The sequence below is a fragment of the Peromyscus maniculatus genome, chromosome 3 (assembly GCF_049852395.1).
Source record: "Peromyscus maniculatus bairdii isolate BWxNUB_F1_BW_parent chromosome 3, HU_Pman_BW_mat_3.1, whole genome shotgun sequence".
Lineage (NCBI taxonomy): Eukaryota > Metazoa > Chordata > Mammalia > Rodentia > Cricetidae > Peromyscus > Peromyscus maniculatus.
The window spans coordinates 165,563,887-165,585,920 of record NC_134854.1 but is presented as its reverse complement, the minus strand read 5'-3'; the positions used below and the strand labels follow the sequence as shown (position 1 = coordinate 165,585,920).

At 43.0% G+C, this 22,034-nt stretch overlaps 1 protein-coding gene across 7 annotated transcripts in view; it reads right to left on the bottom strand.

The window, feature by feature from the left end:
- Positions 1 to 22,034, bottom strand: part of Irag2 (inositol 1,4,5-triphosphate receptor associated 2) — a 58,980-nt gene that overhangs the window by 4,020 nt on the left and 32,926 nt on the right. For all 7 annotated transcript variants that reach the window (XM_076568286.1, XM_076568287.1, XM_076568288.1 and 4 more), the window contains 7 exons: positions 10,381 to 10,438; positions 8,497 to 8,560; positions 8,388 to 8,415; positions 7,871 to 8,011; positions 5,659 to 5,793; positions 3,749 to 3,896; positions 1,929 to 1,972 (listed from right to left, as the gene is read on the bottom strand). In XM_076568286.1, coding sequence (XP_076424401.1) covers positions 1,929 to 1,972; positions 3,749 to 3,896; positions 5,659 to 5,793; positions 7,871 to 8,011; positions 8,388 to 8,415; positions 8,497 to 8,560; positions 10,381 to 10,438 — 618 coding nt within the window. The remainder of the gene's footprint in view (positions 1 to 1,928; positions 1,973 to 3,748; positions 3,897 to 5,658; positions 5,794 to 7,870; positions 8,012 to 8,387; positions 8,416 to 8,496; positions 8,561 to 10,380; positions 10,439 to 22,034) is intronic.

Genomic DNA, 22,034 nt, shown 5'->3' with positions numbered 1-22,034 from the left:
GTAATTTAGTCAAATGTTTTCCTTTTCTTTTATCTTCGCTTCTATGCTTAGAAAATTCCAGCTCAAGAGGAGGTCAATATTCACCACACTTGTAGCTTCTCTTGCAATTTTCATGGAAATTTTTCATGGAACTTTTGTTAAATTTGCTTTAACTAATACACATAAAAAATTACACACTAATGGGGGAATGAGCGGCTTTGTTACTTATTCATGTGGTGTGATATCTAAATCGGATTAAACATCTCTCTCTCCTCAGACATTATGGTAAGTTTTTAAAGTTCTTTCCTGCAACTTTTCGAAGCATTTACCATGCCGCTGCTACTTTTAGTCTTCCACTAAGCAACAGCACCCCAGGGTTGCCACTTACCACCCCCCTGCTTGGGGTAACTGGCATCCTATGCGTAAATTCACTATTAGTGCAGGCAGCCCTCTGGTGCCAGGCTCAGCATTGCTTGGGGAGACCAAGGTTTTTAGACTCTGTCATAAGTGAGCTGTTATATTTTAACAAATCAATGTGTTTATAGGCCTTGAGATTTGCATAGGAAGAGTATTATATACTATTGTGTAGCTTAAAGAAATACCACTCAGGAGTAAAAATTATTTTAAATGAAAATAAACTAAAGGAATTACAATGGTTGATGTCCATTGTCAACTTGGTTGTATTAAGAAACTAACTGGGGCATTAGTGAGGAACATCTCTGGGTGTGTGTCTGCAGGGACCTCCCGACTGTGGGCCCCATCCCGTGGGCCTACATCCTGCCCTGCCTTCATCCTGTGAGTGGGCCTGCATCCTGCCCTGCCTGCATCCCATGGGCCTGCATCCTGTGAGTGGGCCTGCACCTTGCCCTGCCTTCATCTTGCTTTCTTGTTCAGCAATAAGACTTGATTCTTTAGATAGGCCTGGAAACACCCAGATAAAAAGGCTGTCTATCCCCATCTCACTTCCCACCAAGAACAAAGTGGGGGTGTTGTGGGAGACTTCAGGGCTGCTCTGTAGAAGGCAAGACTGGACCTTTTCTCTTGCTCTGTGACTTGGCTTTCCAGGAAGGATGCAGCCTTCCTGCATGCAGAGATGTTAGATGTGGTGATATTTTGTCTGTGTCCCCCAATAAAGTTTATTTGAGGATCAGAGGAAAAAGCCAGCCACTATAGTAAACACAGAGGTCAGGCAAAGGTAACAACACAGGCCTTTAATCCTATCACTCGGGAGGCAGGGATCTGTCTGGCTCTCTGTGTTCAAGACCACACTGGGAACAGAGCCAACCATAGTGACACACGCCTTTAATCCCAGCACTAACCATAGAGGTCTGGAGGTCTCTACAGAAAGACAGGAAGTGACAGAGCTGGGCAGGAAGAGGAAGTGATATAGCTCGGCTGAGAGAGTCAATGAGAGAACAGAACAGCAAGGCATATAGGCCTGGGTATACAGGAAGTAGGTCTCTTTGGAAGCTGTGGAATTGGTGAGGTGAGGTTTTAGCCTTGGCTTTTCCTATTCCTCTGATCTCTCAGGTTTTAACCCTGATATCTGACTCTGGGTTTTTTATTTAATAAGACCTTTTAAGGTTCATGTTACAGTTAGACCTCAAGGAAGGATCAGGGCCAGGGGCCGGGGGCAGGGGACAGGGGGACACATCTGTAGGGATCCTGAGTATCTGCTCTACCAGGGTCCGCTTCCCTGGACCCAGCTTTGGTTGAAACAAAACTGCTACCCTGGCTTTCCTCGTGCTGTGGGGCCGTTTTGATTGACATACAAACAACAGGAAAGGGAACGGTGTGCCTCATAAACTATAAACAGACACACGTGTATATTCATGCATGAGAATTTAAATTGGTTGTGATTTTCAGTGAAAGACACATACTTTCAAATACTATCTTAGTATTTCGTGAACATTTCATCAACATTTGTTAATTATGAAATCAGTAATTACCTTGGAATTTAGAGAAGATGAACGTTTTTTAATCTGACAGTCATCTAAAAGGAAAACATTTTCATGTTAAAATTTTCTGAGAATTATTTTATGTTTATATTTTTCCTGCATGTATGTCTGTGCATCAGGTCAGATCCCCTGGAACTGGAGTTGTAGATAGTTGTGAGCTGGGACTCTGCAAGAACAACTTAACCACGGAGCCATCTCTCTGGCCCCACATTTTTACATTTAAAAAGCACACATGCATTTTTGTCAAGTAAAGGTCAGAAAAGGTTTAATGAAAACTCTGCAGGAGACTAAGACAGGAGGATTGCTGTGAGTTCAAGGCCAGCCTTGGCTACAGAGTGATACTGTCTCAAAAAGCTAACAACAGAAAAAAAAACCCAAAAAATACCCCCTCCCCCCAAAAAAAAAAAACTCGAGAAACTACTGAGCAAGATAAATACGTTAATTTTATTCTACTTTTGTGGTACTGAGGCTTGAGCTCAGGGGCTTCCTACGTGTTTGGCAAGTGGTCAGCTGCTGAGCTACATCTGCAGCCCAACAATCTCCATAGCAACCATTAAGATACAGTCCTTAATGTTTCTGCAGTTGTCCACCTTGCCTGCTAGCATGCAGAAGAATATCAAACACCACTGCTCTTCACACGGGGAACATTGCTAAAGTGAGAATTCTGTTCAGAAAAGTGCATTCTGTTTACTCAAAGCTATTGTGGGGCCGGAGAGATGGCTCAGTGGTTAAGAACAGTGGCTGCTCTTCCAAAGGACACTAGTTTAGTTCCCGGCACCAACATGACAGCTCACAACCATCTTTAAGTCCAGTTCCAGAAGATCAGGTGTCCTTCTGGCCTCTGTGGGCACTGCATGCACATACATATAAGCATTTATGCCCATAAAATAAAGAGAAACAAATCTAAAAAAAAATGGTAAGATTTATAGAAACCCCATGTTCTCATCTGTCTTCCAATCCACCGGACAGCTTACTGTGCTAGGATCAATCACTCCAAGAATCCAGCTATGGCTGGTGAGAGTGGTTTGTTTATTACACATATCATGTGTGGAGAAAGAACCCGCTCTAACATGCCCCTGCCTGGACACAAGTCTATTTAATGTTCCGGACTGAGCACCATGTCTCTGCTCTAAATTGATGGAATGAATTTTGAATTTTGAGGGTATTACCAAAGGATCCTTTGTGCCTTTCTGTTTGTCTTTTCTTGATATTTTATATAAAGCCCAAGAATGAGGTATTTTCTAATATAACCTTAATGTAAGGATCTTATTCCACAACGTAGCAAGACAGTAAGAGAGCTTGAAAGAAGAGAATGTTAGGAAAGTATGACTATTATCTTTCAAAAAATAATCTATGTAGGCCAAGCATGGTGGTGCATACCTTTAAACCTAGTATGTGGGAGACAGGCAGGTGGATCTCTAAGTTTGAAGCCAGCCTGCATCCACATAGGGAGTTCTAGGACAACCAGGGCTATATAGAGAGATTGTATCTTAAAAAAAGAAAAAGAAAAGAAAAAAAAAACCCTAAAAACTAAAAAAACAAAACAAAACAAACAAACACACAAAAAACTCTGTGTGTGTATGTGTGTGTGTGTGTGTGTGTGTGTGTGTGTGTGTGTGTGTGTGTGTGTGTGTGTGTTCACTTGTATGTGGGTGCAGTGCCCATGGAGGCCAGTAGAGGGCATCAGATCCCCTGGAACTGGAGTTGTAGGCTGTTGTAAGCCAATAGACATGGCTGCTGGGGACCAAGTATGAGCAGCAAGCGTCTTGAACTGCGGAGGCAGCACACCACTGTTATCTTAATGCTGTTACCTTCATCCTCCAGAGGGTTAAAGGACCTCTCGTTCTGCAGCAGAGCCTGCTTCAGCTCCTCCAGCTCGGCATGCTCTTTGGCATACATCCTCTTCAAGTTCTCAACATGCTGAATCATCACTTCTACTGCTTTGCTCACCCGGCTTTCCTACAAGAGTCAACCTCCCTTAACAACACCGTCCTCAACACTCAATTAAAACAGACATTCAGGGCTGGCAGGGTGGCTCAGCAAGCAAAAGCGTTTGTACGTAAACCTGAAGACCCGAGTTCCATCCCTACAACCCATACTTCAGGAGAAAGCCAGCTCTTCCAAAGTTGCCCACTGACCTCCACCTCCACACTGACACTGCAGCAAGCATGTACACATCCCCCAGACCCCCCATATACAATGCACCTCCCACATATACCCCCCCACATGCTACATACATGCAAAGTTGCTTGTCAAAGAATAAAGTGTTGGAAGGATTAGGATTTGACACAAGCAGTACCATTTTGGAAGCCACTGTTTTAGTACAGCAGAGAGAGGGGGTGACTCAGGTGTAGTTGGTAGATACACCAGCAGAAGTCATGACGATATTCTCTGGTCTGAAGGTGGAGCACTGATGCACTCTTTGACAATTGATGCAGAAGGAGATAGGAGTGTTGAGAGAACCCCGCGTCCCAACCCCCACTAGTGCTGGCCTGTGCCACTAGGACTGAGGCTGGGAGGCAATGGGTGGGAAAGGGTTCGGAGGGCCCTGGCTTTGAGGATGCTAAGTGCAGGATGTATCGGGCATCTAGGAAGAAATGCCAGCTCCCATCAGGACCGCAAGACAGGATGAGGTGAAACTCAGATCTGAGAGTCACCCTGGGTTTTGTGAGCACGTGGGTTGAATACAGATGGTGAGAAGGTGACCAGAAGGGAGATCCTCAGATCTTCAGCTCTAGGAGGTCTGAGAGAAGGGGTGGGGCCATTCAACAGCCTGGGAGAGGAGCAGCCCTTATGGTAAAGGGCTGAGGTAGGGAAATGCTGAGTTCTCCAGAAGGAGTGCTGACCTTTTGGAGTGTGCAGTTGCGTGGTAGACAGAAGAATGGCAGGTTTGTAGAGGCGTATGGCTGACAAGGTTTAAGAGAATACTAGAGGAGAGAGACTGGGCAGGAGAATCATTCCACTGAGAGGCTTGTTCTAGAAAAAGAAGTAGAAAAGCAATATGGTAGCCAAAGACAGCAGGGTGTGGGGTGGGGGAAGAAGGAAAGAGAAGGATCTTTGATTTTGAAGGTGGTATCTCTCACCATGCAGCTCAGGCTAGCCTGTAGCACACAGTCATCTTCCTGTTACTTCCCAGGTGCTGGGAAATGCATGGGGCCACTCAGGCCCGTTTCTATTGTTTGCAGTAATTCTTTCTCAATGAAGAGGTGGGTTCACACCACCTCTGCCCAGCTCCATCTTAAAAACAATGTGCATCTGTACTAGTGGGGATGGTCTGTCCCATAGACTAGGAAGCACTGAAAAGGGCGGGGGTTAACTGACAGAATTTAGGCTCATGTTTCTGTGTAAACTGGGCAAGGATGGGATTATGTATACAGGCAAGATGGCTGCCCTTAGAGCGTACAGGAGAGTGACTGTCTAGAGATATGTCTAGAGATATGGGAAGGAGGGCAGCATGTGGATTCTGATAGTAGGTTCAAGCCTCGGGCACCTCCCTCCCTTTGCATAAGTTTTCTCAGTAGCAAAGTCACCCTGGCTGGCCTAGAACTCTGTGTAAACCAGGCTGGATTTGGACTCACAAGGACGGATCTGCCTCTGCATCCTGAGTGCTGAGTTTAAAGGTTTAAACCAACACCTGGATGCATAGAAGTGTTCTGAAACATATTCTTAGAAATGAGCCCACACTCTGTAGAGGCACAAATCCTCTCCACTTCACTGTTACCTGATTGATGGCCCCCAGCATCTCTGCCCTGCTGGCCACACGTGTCGTGCACTGGCTGAGAAATGTTATACTCTTCTCCAGTTTCTTAATGATCTCCTGAGCCTGGTTGTCGTCTTCACACAGAGGTGCTAATGACTGCATGGAAAGCCAAGCATTAAAACACACCCAACAGAGTTTCTCACACCTACTAAACCACTTTCAGATCTAAGCATCCTGATGGAGAGCAGAAAGTGCCACCAAAGCCCAGCAGTGGAGGGCGTAAAAACTGCTGTTAGGTCACAGGTACACAATGCCTAGTCCTTCCCTTTCTACTGAATCACCCTCAAGTGTACTCACAGCTTTACCCCCATGTGCACTCATGGCTTCTATGCAACATATTATGGCAGTGGTTCGGTAGCCAAAGCAATTAGGCAAGAAAAACAATAAGAGATAAAATATATTTCTGTTCACAGTGTGATTTTTTCTGTAGTATACCCTACAGGCAGAACAGAACTTTCAAACTAATAAACTCAGCAAAAATTACAATATTCAAAACTAATACAAGAATCAGTTATGTTTCTGTGTACTGACACTTTAAAATAATAAACTAGAAAAACAATTTATTTTAAATCATATCACAAAGAATATAATACTCAGAAATAAGCCAGAGTAAGGAGGCAAAAGACTCATACCTTGAAATCTACAAAACAAAGACACAAATGGAAAGACATCCTGCATTCATGGGTGGCTAGACCTGATGAGCCAAGAAATCTATAGAGTCTGTGACAATTTATTATCAAAATTTCAACATTATTATCTGGGGGTAAGCAGAAACAGAAAAATGTGGGTGCTTGGAGACACAGCTCAGTGGTAGAACACATGCTTCACATTCGTGAGATTCTGATTTTGGATCCTTATTACTAGAAAGTATAAAAAAGAAAAAAAAGTTGTAGAATATTTAACTGTGTAAAGACATGTTACATTTGTTTATGTTGCTGAATATTACTTTAACTATGTGAAGGTGTGTTACATTTGTTTGTTCTGCATTTGTTTAATTATGAAAAGATGTGTTGCTGTTTCACCTTGTCTGCCTAAGGCATCTAATAAAAAGCTGAACAGCCAATAGCTAGGCAGGAAAGGGGTAGGCGGGGCTGGCGGGCAGAGAGAATAAATAGGAGAGGAGGAGGAACAAAGAGAGAAAGTGAGGGAGACACCCAGGGCCAGCCAGGCAGGCAGCTGCCAGCCAACCGGCAGCAGACAAGGTCGGACATACAGAAAGAAAAGGTAAAAAGCCTTGAGGCAAAACACAGATGAAGAGAAACCGGCTAAGTTATAAAAGCTAGCAAGAAATGAGCATAAGCTAAGGCTGAGCATTCATAACTAATATTAAATCTCTATGTCATGATCTGGGAGTTGGTTGGTAGAGAAAAAGCCTGGTACAAAAACTACCCTAAAATAAATGTAGTCTAGAGGACAGTGAACAGCCTATGCTTCCTGATTTTGAAACATACTACACAGCTGTGAGATGCTCAGTGAGTAAGAGCACATGTTGCCAGCTGGAATGACGTGAGGTCAAACACCAGGACCCATATGGTAGAAGGAGAAAATTCCCTCAACTGGCCTCCACCTCCACATGTGTGCCATGGCATGCCCACCCCCAAATAAACAAGTACAACTGTCCTCTACCTTCATATGTGCTCCATGGCATGTGTCCCCCTCCCCCCCACACAAAATAAACAAGCATAGTAAAATAATTTTTAAAGAACATACCACACACTCAGTAATTCAATGGGATGATACCGGAACAAACATGGACTTACAGAACACAACAGAAGGCCAAGACAACAACTTTTATGTCTGTGGTCAAATGACCTTGAGAAGGAAACCAAACACAATGGAGAAGAGATGTGTCTTCCAGAAATAGTGTTGAGAAGAGTGTATATATATCCATGTGCCTAAATATGGAACTAGACTCCTATACCATGTGCAAGGGGGAAAAAAAAGAGTGTAACTCAATGGCTGGTCATGTAGCTCACAACCGTGGTCCTGAGAGGCTCAGGCAGGAGAGTGACATGCAGCCATACTGGTATACATACTGAGTAGCAGGCCAGCCAGGACTACATAATTATACAGCAAGAGTCAATCTCAAAAAGAGAAATAGGAAGAAGGGAAGGGACAGGAAAGGGAGAAGGAGGGGTAAGCATGTGACTGCCCATCCCCAATCATTGCTCACCTCTAAAAGCTTTAAACAGTTCGTGATTTCTTTTTTCAAGTTTTCCTCTGCCAGGTCCCGGGACCTCTCTTCAAGCTTGACTCTCTTCTCCAGTGTAAACCAGTCACACTTAAGTCCCAAGGACAACCTGAGAAACTCTGCCTGTGGCCACAGCAGCATGCGGACAAGGAGAGACGTTAGAGGAGGTCCGTGAAGTGGGGGCATCCTTCTCCCCCGCAACCCTAGGCTGGAGCACAGCTCTGCCTGCATTTAGTCTTGTAACTGGCTTGTGCAAGACTGTGATGGGACCATCTGAAGTGCAGAGGGGGGCAGAAAGAGGGAGCAGAGTGGTGGAAAGGGAGGGAGAGAGGAGGAGGGAGAGAAAGGAGGGGGAGGGGAAAGAGGGGAATAGGGAAGGGGAGGGGATAGAGAAGGGGAAGGGGGAGAGGGAAGAAGGGGAAAAGGAGAGGGGGACCGGAAAGAGAAGGGGAGGGGAGGGGAGGAGGAAGCAGGGTGGAAAGGCAGACATTAAACTCACCTCCACCTCCTTCTCACTAGCTGAAGTGCTGCAGAGGAGACAAAGAACTTACATATGTATGACTCAGGAGAAAGATTAAGACTCCAAACATGGTGTGAAGGAGACTTACTTCTCACTCTGTGGAAAGTTAACTAACTTCACGGGTGCTTTGGGAGGTGTGGAAACCTCAGTTTCTGTGGAAAGACAAGTATCCGAAACAGTTAACATCCAAAAGCCCATTTTCACCCAACGCTGTTATGTCTTAGCTTCATTTAAAAAAATGTTTCATTTAAATGTCTGAGTTGACAGGCAGCTAAGGCACTTGCTTACCCAATAAGAGAATTCGCTAAGCCTCCAGGAACACACAGACTTATACCTCAGTGTGTCAATGGTGCATGGAAGCCAAAGACGGCCCAGAGTCAGAGGACCCTGAGGTCCTCTTGGCCTTCAGTGTGCAGGGCATGAGGCCTGTTAATGCACACCTCTGCTGTCCTGGTTCAGCAATTAAACATCACTGATGAGAACAAGTGTTTGTCAACTTGATGGGACCTAGAATCACCCTGGAAACAGAATACATCTGTGAGGAAGTGCCTAGGCTGGGTCAGAAGACCTATGAGGCCACCTCTAAATGTGGGGGGGGGGGCACCATTCCATGGGCTGGAGTCCCAGATGAAATGAACAGAAGGCAAGCTGGGTACCAGCATTCATCTGCTCCCTGGCTGTGGATGCAAGGGGACCACCTGCCTCATGCTCCTGTTAGCATGTCTTCCCCATCACGACTGACAGGAGGTCTCCATCAAGGTACAAACCTTCCCTCCTATAAATTGCTTTGGTCAGGCATTTTGTTACAGCTCCAAGAAAAGCAACGGACCCAAAGAGCACTGATAAACATGGCATCAACCTTGCCATTCCAGGACAATCTCTCTACCATGACAGTTTTCTCTGTGACAGCTTTGCAACATGAACGATGTTGGCTTAAAATCGACAACACTTGGTTTACAGCCAGGCTTTGACTCTCAGACATGTGATGTGACCAAGCGCGACCTTGTCAAACCATCTACACGATAGGATGTGATTTTATGTAACTATTGAGTCACATAAGGATGTCACAGCAAACCCTCAGTGGCAACTAGTTGCTCTATTTTTCTGAGGCTATGGAACCACTGTTTACCTGCCTTGCCTTGCATTTGCAAGGCCGTAATTATGCAGATAATAGAGATTAATGTTCAGATTATGACTACAGTATTATCTCAGTAAGGTTTGTTAGTTTGGTTTTCATTTTTGGGAGAGTTGTTTTTTGTTTGTTTTAGGGGTGGGGATTTGAAGACAGGGTCACATGTACCCCAGGTTGACTGTGAGCACATTATATACCTAAGGTTGACCTTGAGCTTCTGACCTTCCTGCCTCCACTTCTAGAGGGCCACCATTAGAGGTGTGAGCCACCAGACCTATTTTATGTGATGCCGGGCAATCAAACCCAAGGTCCCATGCATGCTAAGCAAAGAAGTACCTTATCAACTGAGCCATGTCCCCAGCCTAACAGTTATTTTTTTAGTCAGCATTTCCACTTTTCAAAAGAGAAAGCAGAAGTTTAATTACCTTACAGAGATCACAGAAGCAGACGAGACAGACCTAGCCTGGAGTCAGTGAGGCCGGTGTGCTATCCCTGTGAAGTCATGCTGAGGAGGAGGCAGGTTGGCCCGTTTTGTGAATCTTGGCATATTTACTTTTGTGTGAGGTACTGAAACCTCGAAGTGGTGTTGACTAGCTCACAACACAAGCTTACTTTTGACTTTAGGTAGCTACTGTTGGAAGAGTGTGGGGCCAACCAGGCAATACGATGCCACAGTGGCTTTTTGAAAATAGACACAAGACTTGACCCAGATGTTGAATGTGTTGGTGGCAGACACAACTTTACGGACAAAGTATCACCAGTAACTGGCAGACACAACTTTACCGACCAAGTATCACCAGTAACTGGCAGTTGGGCAGAGCTCTCTTGTGCGCGCCTTACCTCCCGCGGTACAGTCCTTCCCTCCATCTTCTACTGTTCTGAGTCCCTCTCCTGCTTCCTAAAATGGGAAGAACTTTGTATTGGCATGTGTGGGATGGAAATCCTTCAGAACCAAACCTCTCTGTGCTTCCTGTCCTCTCCTGTCCTCTCCTGTCCTCTTCCTGTCCTGTCCTGTCCTCTTCCTGTCCTGTCCTGTCCTCTTCCTGTCCTCTCCTGTCCTCTTCCTGTCCTGTCCTGTCCTCTTCCTGTCCTGTCCTGTCCTCTTCCTGTCCTTTCCTGTCCTCTTCCTGTCCTGTCCTGTCCTCTTCCTGTCCTCTTCCTGTCCTCTCCTGTCCTCTTCCTGTCCTCTCCTGTCCTCTTCCTGTCCTCTCCTGTCCTCTTCCTGTCCTGTCCTTGTCCTGTCCTGTCCTCTCCTGTCCTCTTCCTGTCCTGTCCTCTTCCTGTCCTCTCCTGTCCTCTTCCTGTCCTGTCCTATTCCTGTCCTGTCCTGTCCTATCAAAATCACTCTGCAGAGCTCCGGGAACTGGAGTAAAGGTCAGCAGAGACAGGACCAGCTCCAAGAATCCAGTTGATGCCAAAGAGACATAAATGTAAGGAGCTATGAAAGGGACACAAGCTGTCACAAAGGAACTAAGATGCGCATGCAGAGGAGAGAGCCACCAGGGGCCCCAGCACAGAGGGGCCTTTCAACCAAGAACACAGTGCGGTGTGTGGAGACGGAGGTACACAGCGCCATCTCAGGCTATAGCAAGGGGCACCCTACATAGCTCTATTGGAAACATGTGCCCGTCAAGATTGGTCCTGTTAGACTTTCATTCCACATGAACATGAACACACACACACACACACACACACACACACACACACACGAGAGAGAGAGAGAGAGAGAGAGAGAGAGAGAGAGAGAGAGAGAGAGAGAGAGAATGAATGGTTTAGTTGTTTGGCTGTTATTTGAGACAAGATCTCAGTACGCAGACCATGAGCCTGTACTAGCCTGAAACTTGTGTTCCTCCTGCCTCAGGCAGCCAAGTGCTAGGATTACTTGAATCAAAATGAATTGAATGGATAGCTTCATTCAAATATGTTTTAAGACCATTAATCAGGTGTTGTATAGTAATCATGTGTGTACCAGGGGTGTAGAGGGTAAAAATGCCTTGTGCACACACGTAAGCACTGGAGAAGCCAGGGAAGTTTAACACACAGCTCACCTCTTCAAAGGAATGAGGTGTGAAGCTGTTCTTCCTGGAACTAGAAATGATGTTGTTTTATATCCTGGTGATCCTTTGCTATCTAATGAGACAGGCTCTGCCTTATCTTCCAGAATTTATGTTTCTACTTATCCAAGACCTTTCCCCCTAAATCCTGAGCATTGCTTTTAGACCATAAAACCCACTCTTACAAGTGATGTCACATGTGCTTACAGCAGCTTAAGTGATTTCTGTGTTATCTTAGGGCCAGGCCAATCCTGACACCCGCAGTTTACCTCACTCAAACTCCCTAGACCTTGAGAACTATCTCTGAGTCAACAGTACCCATTCTTGTGAAAGATGGATGTCCTTTGTAAGGACTCTCAATATAAACATGTCTTAAATTGTTGTGCACTTGGGATTGAGTTAATTCTCTGAACACCTTTTTCAAAATTGTGCTGTGCTTGAATATAGCTAAAGTAAACTGATCTGGGCCAGACTCTACAAGTCCTGGTCCAGAACCAGTTACAATAAAATTGGGCTGAGCCGAGTTTCGTACTTGTCTCTTTGTGGATTATTTTTTGCCCTGATAGAATTAATAAAGAAAACCTAAACTGAGGGAAAACTGGAAATGAAAAATTTAGGAACTCGAACAAGGACCTCAGAGGCAAGCTTTATCAACAGAATACAAGAGATGGAAGAGAGAATCTTAGGCATTGAAGATAAGATAGAAGAAATGGATATCTCAGCCAAAGAAAATGTCAAACCTAAAAATAATCCAGGCAAAAAACATCCAGGGAATCTTGGATACTTCTAAAAGACCAAATAGGAATAGAGGACGGAGAAAAAAACCAGGTCAAAGGTACAAGATCATAGACGAAAATTTCATAAGTTAAAGAAGGAAATGTCTATCAATATACAAGAAGCATATAGAATACCAAATAGGCTGTAACAGAAAAGAAATTTCCCTTGGCACATAATAATCAAAACACTAAGCATATAGAACAAAGAAAGAATATTAAAAGCTGCAAGGGGAAAAGACCAATTAACATATAAAGGCAGATCTATTAAAATAACCCCTGACTTTTGCTTTGTTGTTTGTTTTTCCAGACACGGTTTCTCTGTGTAGTTTTGGTGCCTGTCCTGGATCTCGCTCTGTAGACCAGGCTGGCCTCAAACTCAAGTGATCTGCCTGCCTCTGCCTCCCGAGTGCTGGGATTAAAGGTGTGTGCCACCACTGCCTGGCTAAACACCTGACTTTTAAAGGGAGACTCTAAAAGCCAGAAGGTCCTAGACACATGCTCTGCTGACTCTAAGAGACCACAGATGCCAGCCCAGCAAAACTTTCAATCACAATAGGAGAAAGAAAGATATTCCACAATAAAACCAAATCTAAGTAATATCTATGTACAAACCCAGCCCTATAGAAGGTGCTAGAAGGAAAACTTCAATATGAAGAGGATCACCACACCCAGAAAACACAAGGAATATAAATAACCCCAGACCATAAAATCAAAAGGGGGAACCCATACCACAACAACAAAATGACAAGAATCAACAACGTTCATCGATAGCTCTCAACATCAATGATCTCAATTCACCAATAAAAAGACTAACATCTTGGCCAGGCGGTGGTGGCGCACACCTTTAATCCCAGCACTCGGGAGGCAGAGGCAAGCGGATCTCTGTGAGTTCGAGGCCAGCCTGGTCTACAGAGTGAGTTCCAGGAAAGGCACAAAGCTACACAGAGAAACCCTGTCTCAAAAACCAAAAAGACTAACATCTTAAATATAAAAACAGGATCCATCCTTCTGCTGCATCCAAGAAACACACTGTAATATTAAAGATGAACATCACCTTGGGGTAAAAGGATGAAAAAGATTCTAAGCAAATGGACCTAAGAAATGAAGCCAGTGTCATCATTTCAATATCTGACAAAAAAGACTTCAAACCAAAACTCATCAGAAGAGATAGGGAAGGACACTACATACTCCCCAGAGGAAAAATCCACCAAGAGGACATTGCAATTCTTCACATCTGTGCACCAAATGCAAGAGCACCCAAGTTTGTAAAATAAACACTACTACAGCTTAAATCACATATTGACTCTCACACAGTGATAGTGCATGACTTCAACACCCCACTCCTGCCAATAGACAGGTCATTCAGAAAAAAACTAAACAGAGACGTGCTGGAGCTAATAGACATTATAAACCAAAAGGACCTAACAGATACTTACAGAATATTTCACCCAAACACAAAAGAATATACCTTCTTCTCAGCACCTCATAGAACTTTCTCTGAAGTTGACTACATACTTGGACTCAAAGCAAGTCTCAACAGATAGATGAAAATTGAAATAAGACCCTGCATCCTATCTGACCACCATGGATTAAAACTGGATATCAACAACAACAAAAACAACTGAAAGCTTACAAACTCATAGGTACTCAACTCACTATGAAATAAAAAATGGATTGAGACAGAAATTAAGTAAAGACTTTCTAGAAATGAATGAAAATGAATACATAACATACCCAGACTTATATAACACAATGCAGGCAGTTCTAAGATGCAAGTTTATAGCAATAAGTGCCTACATAAAAATATTGGAGAGATCTCATACTAGGAACTTAATAGCACACTTGAAAGCTCTGGAACAAGAAGAAGCAATCATACCCAAAAGAAGTACATGGCAAGAAATAATCAACTCTGGGCTGAAATCAATAAAATAGAAACAAAGAAAACAATACAAAGAATCAATGAAACAAAGAGTTGGTTCTTTGAGAAAAACCAACAAGATTAATAAACCATACCCAAATTAACTAAAAGGTGAAAAGACAAGATCCATATTAATAAAACTAGAGAAGAAATGGAGACATAGCAACAGACACCAAGAAAATCCAGAGAATCATCATACTTTAAAAACCTATGCTCCACCAAATTGGAAAATTGAAAAGAAATGGATAATTTGTCAATATATGCACCTACCAAAGTTGATTCAAGATCAGATGAGCAATTTAAACAGACCTGTAACTCCTAGTGAAATGGAAGCATCCATTAAAGGTCTCCCAACCAAACATATCCCAGGGACAGATGGGTTTAGCACAGAATTCTACCAGGCTTTCAAAGAATAATCAATGCCAATACCCCTCAAATTATTATAAAATAGAAACAGAAGGAGCATTTCTACAGATTCAATGCAATCCTCACCAAAATTCCAACACAATTGCTCACAGATCTTGAAAGGAAAAATTTTAGCTTCATATGGAAACACAAAAATCTCAGGATAGTCAAAACAATCCTGAATGATAAAAAACAAAACAACAAAGAACCCCCAAACCATCAGGATGGCATCATCATGCCTGATCTCAAATTGTACTACAGAATGTTAGCAATGAAAACAACACAGTTTGGGCATGGAAACAGACACATTAATCAATGGAATAGAATTGAAGAAGGTATCAGAAGGTAGAATGATCTCCAATGCTCATGGATCCGTAGGATTAATAAAGTAAAAATGGTCATTCTACCCAAAGCAATATACAGATTTAATGCAATCTCCATAAAATTCTAACACAATTATTCACAGATCTTGAAAGGACAATTTTCAGATTCATATATAAACACAAAAAATTTAGAATAGCTAAAAACAATCCCCAATAATACAAGAACTGCAGGAGGTATCACTATTCCCAATTTCAAGTTGTACTACAAACCTATAGTTAAAAACCAAACCACATGATGGTATTGGTATAAAAAAAAAAAAAGGGACACGTGTTGATCAATGGAATCAAATTGAAGACCCAAACAAAAATCCACATACCTATTGACACCTGATTTTTGATAAAGAAGCCAGAAATACCCACTAGAAAAAATCCAGCATCTTCAACAAATGGTGATCAAACTGGACAGCTGCATGTAGAAGAATGCAAATGGGAGCCATATTTATCATGTGGCACAAAACAACACCAAATGGATCAAAGATTTCAACATAAAACTAAATACCCTCAACTTGATAGAAGATAAAGTGGGAAATAGTCTTGAACTCATTGACACAGGAAAATATTTCCTGAACAGAACACTGATAACTCAGACACTAAGAACAACAATTAATGAATGGGACCTTGTGAAACTGAAAAGCTTCTGTAAGGCAAAGGACACGGTCATCTGGACAAAGCAGCATGGGAATGGGAAAAGACTTTTTTAGCAGCTCCACATCTGATAAAGGGCTAATTTATAAAATATAAAGAACTCAAGAAACTAGACATCAAGAAAACAACCCAGTTTAAAATGGGGGTACAGGTCTAAACAGAGAATTCTCATATGAGGAAACTCAAATGGTTGAGAAACAGTTAATGAAATGTTCAACATCCTTAGTCATCAGGGAAATACAAATCAAAACTAATTTTGAGATTTCATTGTACATCTGTCAAGATTGCTAAAATAAATAACATAAAGGACAGCTCATGCTGGAGAGGGTGTGAGGAAGGCAGGAACTCATCCATTGCTGGTGGGAGTGCAAACCTGTACAGCCACTATGAAAATCAGTGTCCCAATTCCTCAGGAAGCCAGGAATTAATCTATCTCAAGATCCAGCTATACCACTCTGGCATAGACCCAAAGGATGCTTCATCCTACCACAGAGACACTTGCTCAACCACGTTCATTGCTGCTCTATTCATAATAACCAGAAATTGGAAACAACCTATATGTTCTTCAACAGAAGAATAGATAAAGAAAATGTGGTACATTTACATGATGGAATATTACTTGCTGTGGGATATCTTTCTGTATGCTGTGAATATGCATTACTTTCATTGGCTAATAAATAAAGCTGCATTGGCCTATGGAAGGGCAGGATGGATCCAGGCAGGAAAATCCAAGAGGAATAATGAGAGGAGAAAGGAAAGTGGGAGGAGACGTTAGCTACTGCCCAAGGAGCAACAAAATGCCTGCAGACTGGTAATGCCACAGCCACGTGGCAACATATGGGTTAATAGAAATGGGTTAAGTTATAAGCTAGCTAACAAGAAGCCTGACCCACAGGCCATACAATTTGTAATTAATAGTAAGCCTCTGTGTAATTATTTTATGAGTGGCTGCAGACCACGGGGCCAGGCAGGACCCGAGAAACATGGGACCATGGGGCTGGCTGGGACTGGAGAAACTTATAGCTACAATTATTCATTTATTTAAAAAAAAGGAGCTTGCAGGTAAATGGAAGGAGCTAGACAAAAATCATCCTGATTGAGGTAACCAAGACCCAGAAATACAAATATGAAATGAATTCACTTATATGTGGATATTAGCTGTAAAGTCATTGATAAGCAAGTAATCTGTATAACCACAGAGGTTAGGTATAGAGTATGGGACTAGGGGCAAGGCTTGGATCTCTCTAGGAAGGGGAAATAGAATATATAGTTAGAAACAGAGTTGGGGACTGGAATGGAAGGATCAAATGGGGAGGGAGAGAGAAGATGGGGAGTGAGAGAGGAAACGCGAGAAGGAACAGCTAAAATTAAGGGCCATTTGAGGGGTCACATAAAAACCAAATACAGTAGAATCTTCCTAATATACATACATGCATGAAGGCAACCTAAATAAAATTGCCAAATAATGGGGGAGACAGAGCCCCAACTTGTGGTGATATTGTGTTCCCCAAAATATTGTGCACCCTAATAAACTTATCTGGGGTCAGAGAACAGAACAGCCACTAGATATAGAGGCCAGAAAAGGGTGGCACCCACACCTTTAATCCTATCACTTGGAGGGCAGAGATCCATCCAGATCTCTGTGAGTTTAAAGCCACACTGGAAACAGTCAGGCATGGTGACACACGTCTTTAATCCCAGGAAGTGATGGCAAGAAGCAGAAAGGTATATAAGGCATGAGAACCAGGAACTAGAACTGGTTAAGCCTTTAGGCTTTTGAGCAACACAGTTCAGCTGAGATCCATTTGGATAAGGACTCAGAGGCTTCCAGTCTGAGAAAACAGGATCAGCTGAGGAACTAGTGAGGTGAGGTAGCTGTGGCTTCTTCTTTCTCTCTGATCTTCCAGTGTTCACCCCAATACCTGGTCCAAGCTTTGATTTTATTAATAAGAACCTTCTAAGATTCATGCTATATCTGGCACTCAATGTTCCTGGTACGAATTCAAGAAAAAGCGGTTTGTCTGTGGCCTTGCGGGCCCCAGCTCAGACCCAAGCTACACGTTGACAGTTGTGGTGGCGCACTGGTTGGATTTACTGAAGGGGGCAGAAGCAGGAGGATCCTGAGTTTGAGGCCGGCCTAGGAGGCTTGCTAAGGAGAAGTTGCAGCCAGGGCCCAGACACAAACGGTGGCAGTGGGACCATGGAGGCAGCAGCTGCTGCTCCGAGTTGCTGCCTCCTTCTCATCGTGTTGGTGACTGTGGTGATGCTGCTACCTGGGACAAAGGGTTTACTGCTGCTTGTTCAGAGAAGAATTGCTAGGACCATCGTGTTACAAGAAAGCTTGGCAAAGGTCAGTTTGGAAAAGTTTGGTAAGATCAAATGGTGGGGAGAAATTGCTGTGAAGATTATTTTCTCTTCTAGGGAAGAATACTCATGGTTCCAAGAGACAGACATTTATCAGATTGTGATTGCTCCAAACCACAGAGAAGGCACACACATACAAAAAAGAAAAAAAAAAAAATCTGCAGGGAACCATGACCATGCCTAACAGTGACTTTGAAATCTTCAAAAAGATGACATAATCCCACAATGATGATTCCACAAGGACTATAGTAAAGCCATTAAGCTGATTAACACCACAGAAAGATCGACTTTGGACTACAAACTGCTCAGGACAATTTCAAGATGACTAGCTGATATGATCCAGATTCACAGACTACTTAAGCAAGGACTTGAAACAAGCCCTGCACTTTCCCAATATGCAAAGACTGAACAAATGATACAGGACTTAACAATTAACCCCAAAATTTTCTTTTCAGGATTCCCTAAAGATGTCTTCACCCCCAGAAAGCAGGAAGTCATTTTAAGAAAATGACACCCACATTCCCAAGAGGTGGGGGTGGATGGTTTTTTTTGGTTGTTTAATGAGTTATGGATATTGGCATTGTTTATGATGGTTGGTTACAAGTTGTTAATTGTTAATGGTCAGGAAAAAAGCTGAACAAGGAGATTATATTCAGAAGTTTTGTTTAAATAAAAGAAAAAGAAGAGAATATAGATATGAAGTAGATCTTTGACTCTACTCTGAGAAAAAAGATAAAGAAATAATAGGATAAATGGGTAGATCATTGAAGCTACTCTAAAAAGAAAAAGAGGAAGATATAAAAATGACAAAAGATAGATTACTGAATCTATTATGAAAAGAAAAAGGAGAATATGGATATGATAAAATAAAAAGGTCAATTACTGAATCTACTTTTAAAAAGGAACTACTTGTTTTAAATAGGATAAGTAATGAAATTTTTTGTCTGAGTTTATCAAATGTTACTGGACTGGACATTGTTAATATATATAATGGAGTTTTTTTTTTGTCTGAATCTATCAAATGTTAATGGACTAGACATTGTTAATGTAATTCTTGATTGTATATATTGTATATACTTATTGGATATAGTTTTTCTTGTATTAGTTATAAGCTTTTTTTAAATTTTAGACAAAAAATGGGAAATGTGGTGATATTGTGTTCCCCAAAATATTGTGTACCCTAATAAACTTATCTGGGGTCAGAGAACAGAACAGCTACTAGATATAGAGGCCAGAAAATGGTGGCACTCATACCTTTAATTCTATCACTTGGAGGGCAGAGATCCATCCAGATTTCTGTGAGTTTAAAGCCACACTGGAAACAGCCAGGCATGGTGACACATGTCTCTAATCCCAGGAAGTGATGGCAGGAAGCAGAAAGGTATATAAGGCATGAGGGAGGACCAGGAACTAGTGCTGGTTAAGCATTTAGTCTTTGAGCAGCACAGTTCAGCTGAGAGGCATCCAATCTGAGGAAACAGGATCAGCTGAGGAATTGGCAAGGTGAGGTAGCAGTGGCTTGTTCTGTCTCTCTGATCATTCAGCATTGACCCCAATACCTGGCCCAAGGTTTGATTTTATTAATAAGACCTAAGATTTGTGCTACACCAACTGGACATCTCTTGTCACCAAACAAAGCTTCCAGTATTGGGAATAGGTTACATCTAATTGAGTTGTTGGCCAGATGGATCCTGTGGGAACTCCCAAACTATTATCACCAAAACTATTGGCTGATGTCGACAGACTGATGGTCAGGCCTTATTGCTGAAGATACCACTTGCACAATTCATTGAACATGGAGAAGTCGAGCTGGTGCCTGCCTAGATCCTTCACCCCTACAGACTAGTACCCGCAGCACTGGAAGGTACTCTGCACACTGTTGAAGGAGGTAGGCAAACCTCAACCCAACTACAGAACCTTTAGTCTACAATGGTGGCTTGACTACAAGATGTGCTGGTGCAGTAGAGGCACACAGCCTGTGGGAGTCACCAGCCAAGATCTGACTGGATTTAAAACCCAGCCCATGAGATGGAATCCATCCTGACACGCCTGGGTGGCCAAGAACCTAAGATTAGATAGGCCAGGAACCTACAGGAAAACCAAATACTACTGTTCTGTTAAAATGACTCCTAATGACATTCTGCTACCCTCATAGATCAGTGCTTGATCAGCCATCATCAGAGAAGTTTCCTCCTGCAGCAGACAGGAACAAAACTAGAGACTCACAGCCAGACAGTGTGGAAAGAGTGAAAGAGCTTGGAACACTCAGCCTGAAATGGTGTCTCCATAAGGCCCTCCCTCCCCTCAGGGACCAGGGAACTCTGCAGCAGAGGAGGTGGAGAGTGTAAGAGTCAGAGGGATGGCAGATACCAAGGAAACAAAGCCTGCTAGACACAGAAAGTCTGACGCATATGGACTCAGAGACTGAGCAGCATGCCCAGGGCCTACAGGGGTCTGTACCAGATGGGCTCTAGAGCTGATCGGAGAAGTGGACACTCACCCTGATCCTTCTGTTAATCAGAAGCTAACACCAACTGACAGCCACTTGCAAGTAAACACTTAGTTTTCTCCAAGGTAGTCTTCCTGGGGAAACAAACTGCTCTCAAGGGCAGGCCCCGTGCCCAGCAGAGGGTGGGCAACACAAAATGAACTCGGGGCATCTTTGCAGGTCCTTTGTTTCACAATGTGTCAGGGCTTTTATATTTTATTTTTTACTTTATAAGTCCTTTGGTATATATTATGACTTCCTTTTTGTGCTGTGTGATCCCTGTGTGTGTGAATATGTGTCTCGGTGTCTCTTGTTTCTTTGGCTTTTTCTCTTCTGTTTATTTTGTCCTATTCTGACTTGTTTTTGCTTTATATTATTTTATTATTATTTCTTAGATACTTGTTTGTTTTCTAACAGGAGACAGAAAGGATGTGGATCTGGATGGAAGGGGAGGTGGGGAGGATCTTGGAGGAGTTGATAGAGGGAAACCGTAATCAAAATATACTTTATGAAAAAAAAATCTAATTTCAATAAAAGAAAAAGGAAATCAACTTAAAAAGACTAGTGTTTTCCATAAAATGTAACCAATACAGCAACACAGGTGAGCCCTTGCTCACTCTCATAATCAGTAAATATGCTCGAGTTTTTCCATCTCTCCTCCAATGTAGCACAGGCCTTCTGTCTGCATTAGCCATGCATCCAGGAGCTGTTGCTGTGGCCTCCATTGCAATTCTTCATCTCCCCACCTGGGACCAGGACCCCCCACAAACCAAACAGAATGCCTTCCATCTGTATCTGACTGGATCACAGCAACATTCAAAATGGTCTCCAAATCACTCCTTCCTGAGGACTGCGGCTACCCCGGCTTCCATCTAACGACAGTCGCCCTCTGTTGTGGGACAGTGGCCCTTCTCAGTGACCCCGCACAATCTTCTCTAATTTGGCCCCGTATTGTTCATCAAGGCTCTATTATCCTTGAATATGGCAGTGTATGTACACCTGTAATCCCAGCACTCAGGAGGCTGAGACAGACCTCACAAGTTCTAGGCTAGCCTGGGCTACATAATAAGATCCTACAAGAAAAAAATGAAAATAATAGCAATAATAGATGATAATAATATATTCCATATCCTCAGTACTTTCAGCCTGGCTGCCAGTCCTTGGGAAATCTCACCCACACACTTGCTTTTCTGTCTGATGACACGAGTGTGTGTCTCCTTGGGTGGGCTGATTAAGCTGTAAGATCTTATAGACTACTGAAGCCTTCTCTGACCTGAAGCTTGATGGTGTCACACTGGGTTGTTGTTTACCCTCCTCCTCCCTTCTCTCTCATTTACTCTTATAGGTTAAACTCGAACCCGAGCTCAATATTGTCTTGTCCTTCAGTAATTCACAGTAATTTACTTTTAGATCTCCTGTCTGTCACCTCCTCCTGTCTCTGAACTATGACAACAGCGCTGG